This window comes from Solanum stenotomum, chromosome 2 (genome assembly GCF_019186545.1).
Source record: "Solanum stenotomum isolate F172 chromosome 2, ASM1918654v1, whole genome shotgun sequence".
Classification (NCBI taxonomy): domain Eukaryota; kingdom Viridiplantae; phylum Streptophyta; class Magnoliopsida; order Solanales; family Solanaceae; genus Solanum; species Solanum stenotomum.
The window spans coordinates 18,935,340-18,947,633 of NC_064283.1; the positions used below are offsets into that span (position 1 = coordinate 18,935,340).

At 30.4% G+C, this 12,294-nt stretch overlaps 1 protein-coding gene across 1 annotated transcript; it reads left to right on the plus strand.

Annotated features, from left to right (window-relative positions):
- The first annotated feature begins 949 nt into the window (after positions 1 to 949).
- On the plus strand, positions 950 to 1,904 carry LOC125855785 (uncharacterized). Its single transcript, XM_049535488.1, has 2 exons — positions 950 to 1,282; positions 1,470 to 1,904. The coding sequence occupies exons 1-2, from the start codon at positions 950 to 952 to the stop codon at positions 1,902 to 1,904; spliced, it is 768 nt and encodes a 255-aa protein (XP_049391445.1).
- Positions 1,905 to 12,294: the final 10,390 nt, after the last annotated feature.

The following is a 12,294-nucleotide window of genomic DNA, read 5'->3' on the forward strand; positions in this document are numbered from 1 at the left end:
GGTCTCCTTTAATTATTAACTTGGTATAAACACACTATATAAATATTTTTTATCAATTGGTAATAAAACAACAAAAATGTACTTAATGTTATAAATGCATTAATGTGGATGTCTTTCGTAACTCTTTTGTGAAGTTCATGTACAAAATAAATGAAATCTATTTAATTCATGTAACTTCCAAAGATATTTTGTACTATAAATAGCGATGATTATTTTATAAAAGATACAGTCGAAAAATACAGAAGAAAGAAATAAGAAAGCATTATCTCCCATATATCTTGTCTATATATTTGTTGTCTTATATTATTTTATATTGCTAATATTTCACAACACGTTATCTGCACGAGTCTCTAACCAATTAAGACCTACTTAATTCAGAATTATCTTTTTTCCTAAAAATCAATTTTCTTTCTGAGGCAGGTATACATTTATATGTTTATAACATCTCGAATAGGACTTACATAAGTCTTTGATTTGCAATTTAATTACTCCATACATAACTTGATTTAACTATTATTATGATACTTTACTCAATGCATTTAAGATTTATATTATTTATCTGCTACTAACTTATAACTCTAAATTAATTACTAAGTAATATGATAGCAAACTAGTTAAAATACTTGAAAGTAGTAATTCTATCATTTATGATAAGTATTTGTGTGTCATAAAGAATAATAGTATTATGTTAAATATGACTTAAAAATCTTACAAACCTTTGGCGTTAAATAACAATTGAAACTAGTAATAAATATTGTAAAATAATTAGAATATATATATTAAATTTACCGTTTCATACTTTATAAGTTTACATGTTTTTGTAACATTCCATGTTAATGCATATAATATATTTATACTAATTCCTAATCATTTAAACATTAATTTATCTTTTATTATAAAGAAATCAACATCATGTTATTAACTCAACTATTTTATGATAGTTTTCATCATGTCGAATTTGTCAAAGCTTGAATTTTTGGCACTTGACATTTCTGGAAAGAACTATTTGTCATGGGTACTTGATGCTGAAATTCACTTTACCGCTAAGGGTCTTGGTGATATTATAATCGAAGGAAATAACGCATTAAGTCATGATAAAGCGAAAGCTATGATATTCCTGCGTCATCATCTTAATGAAAACCCGAAGGTTGAATATTTAATAGTGAAAGATCCACTTGAATTGTGGGTAGGTTTGAAAGGGAGGTATGACCACCTCAAGGCAATGATATTGTCAATGGCTCGTTACGAGTGGATGCACTTACGACTTCAAGATTATAAAACCGTAATTGAGTATAACTTTGTTGTATTTAGAATCACTTCCCAATTAAAATTATGTGGGAAAGTTATAAAACATGAGGACATGTTGGAAAAGACACTAACTACTTTCCATGCCTCCAATATGATATTACAACAGCAATACCGTGAAAAAATACTCTGAATTAATCTCATGTCTTCTGGTGGCTGAGCAGCATAATTACTTTTTAATGAAAAATCAGGAAGCCTGTCCCGTTGGAAGTGCTCCATTATCGGAGGCACACGGGGTAGAAGCAAACGGTCAGTCTGAAATAAGACAAAGTAATCAGGGCCATGATAATGTGTGTGGGTGTGGAAAAGCCAAAAGACGATATAATAATTGTCAAGGTGGCGGTCATAACAAAAGGGAGAACAATATGGGTTCTCAAAATAATCCTTCTAAAGGCAAGGGAGATCACTGTCATCATAGTGGCCTTAAAGGTCACTGGAAAAATGAATGTTGGACACCTGAGCATTTTGTCAAGCTATATCAAAACTCCTTTAAAAGGAAAGGAAATAAAAGTCGTGCCTCCTCTTTTAATGCCCGAGTAGAGTCACATTTGACTCTCAAAGATGATGCTCAGGCAGGGTCTTCTCAAAAATATGATTAGAATATTGAGACAAATTTAGCATTGAAAGATGATGCTTTTGATGGGCTCGATGATATTACTCATCTGGAAGCTGAAGACTTCTTTGGGGTCGCAATTGAAGATTGATAATTGAACTGGGAAATGAATAATGTTGTTATGTGTTTTTAATGTTTTACTTAAAGTTCATGTACTTAAATTTTCTTTTGTAAAGTTTTGTACTTCTTATTATGTATTTTTATTTTTATGAAGATCAATAAAAAATTTCAGTCTTCAGTTTAATCCAAGATGAGTAATGAAAATATGTGCCTTCTGGACAGTGCCACAACTCATACAATACTAGGATAAAAGAAATATTTCTCTCATTTGATTATGAAAAATACATATGTTAATACAATATCCGATAGTACAAAGTTGATTGAGGGATAAGAAAGAACGGTCTTATTACTACCTGGAGGAACATTATTGAAAATTAATAATGCATTGTATTGTAGTAAGTCTCAAAGAAACTTGTTAAGTTTCAAGTTATTCGCCAAAATGGATATCATGTTGAGACTGCAAATAAAGGAAAGGTGGAATACCTTTATATTAATACGATAAATGCGGAGAGGAAAATTGTGCTTGAAAAATTGCCTGCACTTTCTTCTGGGTTGTACCATACAACTATTGATACAGTTGAATCACATGTCGTAGTAAACAAAAGGTTTACTGGTTCTAATGATTTTATCATTTGGCATGACCGATTGGGCCATCCCGGTTATAATATGATGCGCAGAATAATTGAGAATTCACATGGGCATACTTTGAAAAACCAAAATGTTCTTCAATCAAAGAAGTTTCTTGTGCTGCTTGTTCACAAGGAAAGTTGGTTACCAAATCATCAACGGCTAAGGTTGGAGTGGAATCTCCTGCTTTTCTGGAACGGATACAGGATGATATATGTGGGCCTATTCACCCTACATGTGGACCATTTAAATATTATATGGTCTTGATAGATACATCTACAAGATGGTCTCATGTGTGCTTATTATTAACTCGCAATATGACTTTTGTGAGGTTGTTGGCTCAAATAATAAGGTCACAATTTCCAGATTGCGTAATAAAAACACTTTGTCTTGATAATGCCTTTGAGTTTACATCTCAGGCATTTAATGATTATTATTTGTCCACTGGAATAACAGTTGAACATTCTGTTGCACATGTTCATACTCAAAATTGCTTAGCAGAGTCATTGATTAAATATCTTCAATTGATAGCTAGACCATTGTTGATGAGGACAAAGTTGCCTGTTTCGGTTTGGGGGCGTGCTATTTTGCATGCAGCGGCACTTGTGCGCATAAAGCCAACCAGTTATCATGACATCTCCCTATTACAATTGGGTTTTGGTCAGGATCCAAACATTTCCCATCTTAGAATTGTAACACCTCGCTTTTTGAAAGAACTAGAAAGACTTAGAATTGGAAAGAAACCGTTTTGAAAATAATCAAATTTGAAAAGTTTGTCAAAGTTAAGCTAAGTATGAGTTTTGGGTCAACTTCAAACAACTATAACTCCTAGCTCAGGATGATTTAGGTGCGCTACCAGTTACTGTAGGAAATATCTTTCAATTATATTTCCAACGCCACCGAGTTTGCTCAGTTTCGAGTTTGTATGAGGGAGATATGTATATTCGAATTTGGGTTGTCTAGATAAGAAAAGTTAAAACCGGATTTTAGAAGGGAATTATGATCTTTTCACTACCCAATTAATTATATTCGTTTTTGGTAATTAAGTTGGGGACAAAATTTAATGGATTCAGTTTACGCTTCATAAAAATAAGTTAGGATTTTGAGAGAAGAGAAAAAAGAGGAGAAAGAGAAGAAAATAGGAGAGGATCTAGGCGTTCGTCGAGGTTCTTGAGTTTTGTCGCGGATTTTCGCCATGGGTGTGATCCCTAAGAGATATGTAAGCTTTCATAGTGTTGGTTTTGTTCACCCACACGCCAATCATGTTATTTTCAGCGAAATTTCATTCTTAAAGTTGAAAGATTAGAGTTCTTGAGAAGTGTTCTTGAAGTTCATCCTAAATCTTGTTGTGTTGGGATTTTTGATGATTTTTTGAGATGGAAGTGAGTGTTTTGAGGGATGTATTGAGTAGATTAGAGTGTACTTATGTTAAGTAATCAAATTCAAGTGATTAGGGAAGAAACCGTTCGATTCTAGGTGAGTTAGGGTGAGAAAATGAGCAAGAAAATTCATTGGGTTTTCTGGGTTGGGGCCTGGCACGTCATGCCAGCCAGTGCACCCCAAATGATGCTCTAAAGTTTAGGGGCTGGCGCCCCGCGCCACTCAGTGCAGCAGGGTTGCCTGCCCCGTCCAGTTTGCAATCGGTTGCTTCGTTTGAGTTCTTTTAAAATGTACCTTCACTCCCTTTTGATTCTAAACACTCCAAGCTATTTCTAAACACCTAGAAATCATGCATAGCATGATCATAACCTTGAATTCATAATTCAAATTCAAGGTAGAGTTAAGAATTAAGATTTTGAGAATTCTTTCGAACATTCTAAGAAAGTCCCTTTAAGTCCTTTTGTGGAGTCTTCTACAACTTCTAGTAACTTGTTTCAAAGACTCGAGCAAGTGAGCATGAAAATAAGGAGAATGTATTCATAAGTCTACTTTATCATAACGATATCCTTCATATCTTTAACCATAACTCTTGAATTCATAATTCACATTCAAAAGAGAGTTAAAAGTAGAGTTCAAGAAAGTCTTTGAGTTCAATTGTGAATCATTTGAGATCAACTATAGATTTGAGCTAAGTTTTGAGAAAGTAAGTATAAGAATGAGAGGAGTCGAATACATGAGTTCCATATTGTTATGTAGACCCTCGAGTTGAGTCGTTCTTGCCCATAAATTCCGCATGAACCATATGAGTCGAGAAATCTTGAGATGAAGAGTATCATTGAGTCCTTCAGTTGAGTCGTTTATGCCCATAATTCTGTATGAACCTTATGAGTTGAGCATTCTTTAAATGAGTAGTATCATTGAAGTTCTTGAGTTCTGAGTTGTTGAGTTTCGAGTATTGAGTTCTTTGTATGGTTATTGAAAATCTTGAATTGAGTCGTTCACGTCCATCATTCGACATGAACCCTATTTTGAGAAGTTTTTTACAACTTTTTCTAAACTTGTTTTAAGACTTGAGCACTTGAGTTGAGAAAGCGTAGAGTCGAGTTCATTTTCCTTAAAATGATATATGAGAACTAAGTATTCCCAATAGTAAATGTTTTCACATTTAAAAGAGGAGGAAACTGAGATTTCCAAAAGAGTTTTGAGCAGTTGAGTAAAATCTCTTTTTAGAGAAAGATTTTGAGTAATAATCTCAAACCACATAAAGAGTTATGTTTTTAAAATATATGAGCTGAGTGTATTTTGGGAGTAGTATTGAGCACCAACATGGGGACGAGACAGATAACTCAAGTCTCCAAAAACCATGTAGCCGACGTGGGTAGAAAGGGTTATACTTTTTAGATGATTCCTTAGTGCTTTTTTAGCACAGACTAGTGGATCCACTTATTTCAGAGGTCTTATACCTTGGGAAAGTATAGGATAGTTCTGGCAGTGTGGGTGAGACGATATATCATAACATAGCTCATAGTGATGGTTGTCGGTTAGAGAAAGTCCCACAGAGTTATATTGTATTTTTATATACACACTGAGTATTATTGTATTTTTCAATACATTGAGTTGCTATTTATAGTTTTATAGCTTTCCATATATATATTGCATCTTTTACTATTGCTTTATCCTTGAGTATCATGAGTTGAGTCCTTCGAGTTGAGTATCCTGAGTTGAGTATTGATGAGTCTGAGATTTGGACTCATTTAGGGCTTTGTTTATATAGATTTAGTGTCCTCAAATGATTAATTTGTGTCAATAACTGATGTAAAATCCTTGATTTTCAGGTATATGGATTAAGGAACAAAGCAAGGACACTAAGAAGGAGGGGTAATGAGGGATACGTGTGAGAGTGGGGAAGAAGGGGTGAGGGTAGGATAGTGTGAATATGATATAAACGTTTTGGGATTGGGGAGGGAAGCGGCTGAATTGAAGAGAGATCAAATTAATTTGAATTATTAATGTCCCACTAATTAAGGAGATGTAATTTTAAGATATTTATTTACTACCATTTTTTAAGGAATTGTGTATCTGATTTAATTTTTTAAAATATATGGTATATTTATTAAAAAGTGATACTCTATATATGTAATATTTTTAAAGTAGAGATAAAATATGTATATATGATAGTATAGTATGTCTATATAGGTAGTTTTTCCTTGAATGAATAAAATTGAGTCTTTTCTCGACTTAAGGGATCTCTTTTAGTTATGTCGGTGGGAGCGTTCTCAATAGTTATAGTTTTGTTGGTTTTTTCGTAAGAGTAGTTGACCTCATCCCGTCCTTGACATTTTGATCAATGTCTTTTATTTGCTAGAGTCTTGGAGAGATTGCAGGAGGAACAACACAGTGAATTGGATAAATGAAGCTTATTTGGCTGTGAATCACATGACATTTAAAAATATTCAGTTCATCGTCGAAGTATTGTATCCTCTACTCTATTCTATTTCGTATAAAATCGCTTCTTATTGCTAATTTCTGCACTTTAGAATCACGCACACACATGGACACGTTGGTTAGTATTCTTGCTTCTCAAGTTCTTGATTACAAACTTAATTCTGAAAAAGAAGAAGAACCAGGGGGATGTGTAGACATTTCGATTTGAAAAATCCGATACCAAGTCACTGTTGGCCAAACTGTCTAGAATATATGTGCATTCTTCTTGCTTCTCGATTGGGTGATTATCCCTTCTACGATATCCATAATGTATTTGATATTCTATCATGTTGGTATCAACTTGAGCTGCTTCAAGCTGGCTGTGCTGTTTTGGTGACAAAACGTAAAATCTTGCAGCCATGCCATTGATATGAGCTGCTCATTCTTGCATCAAATCTTGCAGATAGTAGTGACAATTTCTCTTTTGTTTCTTCACAAGCTTGGAGGGAGACTGTTATCTTGACTCACTTTTGGTGTGCATTGTGGTGAACAACTTTTGGTTGTTACTGGGATCACTATGCCATTGTAGTGGAAATTGTAAGAAATAATTTCTCTTTATATAAGATCATATTTATTCCAAATTGACCTTGTAAATTATCTGCCATCTTTTATAGAATTAAATAATCTCATTGATTCTTAACATCTTATATAATTGACCACACTTAATACAAATCATCATTAGGTACGTAATTATTTATTGCATTGTCTGATCTCTTTTTTAATGCGTTTAACTTTTTATAATTTTGGATCCGTGCTGGCACGGATCAGCACCTCTAGTATATATATATCACATTTGCTTAAGTTTGTAAAATCTATATTTTATTTGCTAACAAAATTATAAATGAAATCACCTAGAGATATGGAACTGTAATTATCTCTCGATTATTTTAATGTTAAAGATATTGGACGATAGTCGACGAATCAGTAGTCCATTAACGTGATTACAATGTGTCCATGTCATATACGTATTTGTGATATTTGTCACAGTAATTTTCTATATTTTAATTATTTAGTTACTTTTCCCTTGCCAAATATTGATTCTAATATTCTAAAGTTTTAATCGGACTAAATTAATTCATTTGTGTAGAATTAAATTAAGGTATATATTTAGACACTACAACCAAAATTTAAGGTATATATTTATATGTAGAATTAAATATGTAAATTGACAAATATTTTGAATGAGTTGATGGTGTAATGTTATTGTCCACGATTAGTAAATTATGTTAATCTCATTTTGCATTGACAAATGATTACAGATACACCGTATCTTGAAAGAGTTACGGGGATTAAAATGACATTGTTTAGTTGACTGAATTTTGAAATGATACTTTTGAACAAAATTTCAAAGGTAGAACCAATGTATTTGACTAAAAAAAATAAATTGCATCGTTATTTGAACAGTCAATACCATCAAGAATCGTGAATTCAGGAGCGGAGCCCATGTATAGTTAGTTTATTGTTCAGAGAAAACTATTTGGTGGAGAATTAGTTTTTTCCTAACAAGACGAAAGTTTAACTAGACAACCAACTGAGTTACTATAATTCTCCAATTTCATATTTGTCCAAAGAAATTTATATAACATTCTTAGCCCGCCTGTACTATAGAAGCAAGCTAGTCCCCAAAAACTTGGGAGAAGAGTGTATTTCCATCGCGAATGTTTATATTAATTTGGAATCTAGAAATTGTGAAGAGTCACACGTCAACTCTTTAAGGAATGAGTGATATCTTCAATATGACTTGAATAATCCTTATGTCTTGAGCTAGTTGCTGAGGTTAAGTTAAACTCAAGATCCATTTCTTTACGTGGTATCAAAGCAATTAACTCATTCTGATTATGATTTGAACGCTCCGCACCTCTTGAGCTAGTTTGGGGTGAGGTCTAATATCTATACAATAATAACTTTTTAAAAAGTAGAATTTTGAACCCATAAATTTTAAATTATGACTCTGATTCTTATCCTAATCAAAGATCAACTCTCACATAAAAAGAAACATATCTACATTCTCTTTTTCATTCCCTTTTTCTCTTTTACCCTTTTATAAGTCGTGAAGATAGAACCCTAACAATTTAAATATACCTTTTTACCAAATCCTAAAGGAATGAAGGATAAAAATTTCAAAGTAAAAGTACTTTTTTCTGTTCTTTTATTACTTAATTTATTGGTGGCCTATATTTCTCATGTCCATGACATTGACACGTGCCAAAAAAGAAAACATTAATATAGGTTGGCCATTAAGTATAGTTGAAGAAGAATATCAAATACTTGAGTTTAATAATTAATCTTTTTGTTGAATAACTGTCACCCGTTAGTGGAACTTTAATGAGTAAAAGGATCAATCAATAGTTACATGTCTGATATGACTCAGAAATTTTGACCTCATAATTTATATTTATATTTTTTTAAAAATTGTTTGATTTTCTAAATAAGTATCCTGAGCTCAATAAATAGTATTCTAAATTTTTTTAGAACCCATAAAATTAAAATACGGAATTTGCTTACCTTAGTGGAGTATGGTTGAAAGCTTTGATATGATATCATTTAAAATTAGTAGACTGTAGTTGTAACACTCTTGAAAATGAAATGTAACTAGATTTTAGTTGATGAATCATCTTGAAGAAAAGAATATAATCACACTTTGTGTCAATTTTTCTTAAATAAGACCTTTTTATTTTTGTTGGTGCAACTCTAGTATTTGTTCTCTTCAAAATTCTGACTCAGCGTTACATCCTTAGTAAATAGTTGTATAGTCAACGTGTCACAAAAATAGTTGCATGATCAAGCATTTTAAAAAAAAATAATTCCCCAACTCTTAGCAAAACAAAAACAAAATAAAATTTTGATGTCTATTTATCAAATAAAATAAATATAGCAAGAGGTTCATTAATTATTAAACGTAGTAACCATTCTGAAATCCATGTTACATCGGAAAAAAATAATTCTTTTAAAATCACGATCCAAAAAATTCATTATATTTCAGTGTATTAGTGTATCACTTATATTTTATGAGATACATTTGTATCATCGCCAAAAAAATCACCACACCCAGCACCATGAATTCAGATCTCGATCTTATATGCAAACTAGAAACATTATATTGCAGATACAACACATCTTCAATTTACCTACAACTTCGAAAATCACTTGTATCAATTGTTACGGGTAGCTTGTATTACTTGAATACAGTTCTAATTTCACTTGGATTTATTCTCTATACTATATCCGTTGTTGTCAACTTATATCACTTTTTTACTTATATTCATTCGTTCTATTATAACAATTGTTGCCAACTTATATCACTTATTTTCAAAGGTTAAATCTTGGAGAACGATTTTTAAAGAAAAAGATGATGGAATCTTTTTTGAGCAATGGTGTAATGGTGATTGTTGGTTCAACGAGATAGGAAACACTCATATTTTGAGTTATTAATTTTACATTATATGTCCTATAAACACTCATATTGAGAACGACTCAAAATTTGAAGAATCGGTAGCACTACACTCATCCTAATTCCTATGCACATTTATTTATTCTCTTAAAATCTCTCCTTTTAGATTTGGAGATCTCTCAAAGTTGTTTGATGAAAATGTCTCATATTTTGATTTTTTTTATAATTTTTTTCACCGTATTTTTTCAACTTCTCCTTTTACTTCCCTCTTTTTTCTTTCTTTCAAATTTTAGGATTTATATTTTCTTTCCTAAAATATCTTCATTAGAGATCAATTACAATAACGGATCTTCACAATAGATAACTCTAATCACACTAATTTCTATTATATACATATTGATTGTCTGCAATTTATTTTCAATAAAATAGAGGGTTTCTACTATCCTTATCTTGTAGTTGGGTGCAAGAATTTTTATAAACTTTTTTCGCATTCTGTTATATTTCAATGGGTAAGAGTAGTTCATTCTCAAAAGAAAAAAATATGTAAAAAGTGACGAAGATTATAACAACAATGTGAAATTCTCGAAGAAAATGAGTGAAATGAAAAACGACGATAAGTTTGAAAATCATCATGGATAATAATTTTAATTTTGAAGATTCTTCACCTACAAAATAAATTTCAACATATTGCAAACTCACTTCGGTATTCATGTAAAAGAAAAATTGATTCTTAATTAATGTGAATCATATTGATTTTTGTATACATTGAGGGAGGACCTATAACAATAATCTACTATACACATTTTCAAATTGAATGTATACGCCATAAATATTATATATATCATATATACACAATTGACAATATTCATAGAAACCTGATTATATGTTTCAAAATATTTTGACATAAGGTAATATTTCTATTAGACCTACACATCAATAGTTATGCAATATAATTATGTATATTAATAATATATACAAATAAAATATAAATAATGTATACATATTGCATTAACCATGTCACAATTAATATATACAATAAATTTTGAAATCAAATAAAAAAAATGGAAAAATCACACCACACATCTAATTAAGGGTTAATATTACAACTTTTAGATCTACTTTTTTTATTTTACTACTTACAACATTTTAATTACAAGTATTAACAGATTAGTTTTAATTTATAAATTAATTAATCATATATTATTAACTAATATATATTATATAATGTTATATAATTAATAGGTGAGAGAAATAATACTAATGAGAGAGACTCAATTTGTAATTATCTATGAGATTTTTTAACTTATCATATGTCAACCCACACCCCACCCTCACGTTACTCTCAAAATACCTTTTTCATAAATATAGTAATTTATAATTGACAAGATAAATTTTTTCGTTGATATTCTCCTAATTAGTTGATTTTTATTTTGATTATTTTATTATTTCCAATATAAATATTGATTACTATTCAAATACTTTTTATTTATTAATGACTACTGGGGACTTTAATTTTTTTTAAAAAATAAATTTATCACCGAATATTGTAACATGTAATTTTCTCTCACTTTAATCTTATCTTTTTTGATTTTCTTGATGTTTTTTTTATTTTAAATTTTGATATTGTTTTTTTATTTTTTAATCTGATTTTTTTAGAATTAAGAATTCTATATTTTGAAAAATTGATTTCGTTTTTTATTTTAATTAATCTAAAACTTGATTTTTTGAGAAAAAAATCGTTTTGCCGAAATTTTGAACTCTTTTTTGGTGTGTTTTTCTATAGCTAAAATATTATTTTGTGGGTGAAATAAGTATATTTAATTCTGAAATTTGTTGATATATATAGATAATATGAGATCATAAAATCTTTAATAAGGAGTTCCTAAGTTTTAGCCTAAATATGATTTAAAAAAATCACACTTAAATACGGAATATAAATTGAAGAGAGAGTAAAATATAGAACTTGTATTAATTATTGTAGTTTAAACTTTTAATTACATGTTTTGATTTTTGGGTGATGTATAATTTTTTTGCTACAATTTCTAACAACAATATATAATTTGCATTGCTTTACAGTCAAATTTATTCTTCCCAGATTTATACCCGTTGGATATCAATTTCATATATTTTTATTTTTCGTCTTTGTTCTAAAATTTCAAGTTGGATACCAACTGTATATAAATTGGATACAACATTAACTTGTTTTAGATTGTCTAATTTGGTTGAAATATCAGCTACATTTTTTGTTTTTTTCATTTTCAAGTGGGATATTTGTTGGATACCAAATAGATACCAATTAAATACAACATTAACTTGTTTAGGTTGTCTAATTTGGTTGAAATCTCAACTACATGTTGATTTTTTAATTTTTCAATGGGATATCAATTTGATACTAAATTTATACAGATTGGATACTATATTAACTAGTTTTACG

What these genes read in the sequence shown, in the direction of transcription:
- LOC125855785 (XM_049535488.1), top strand. Translation starts at nt 950, where the DNA reads ATGTCGAATTTGTCAAAGCTTGAATTTTTGGCACTTGACATTTCTGGA. An exon ending in GACTTCAAGATTATAAAACC is followed by an intron (nt 1,283 to 1,469) that starts GTAATTGAGTAT and finishes GTGGCTGAGCAG; the next exon opens with CATAATTACTTTTTAATGAA.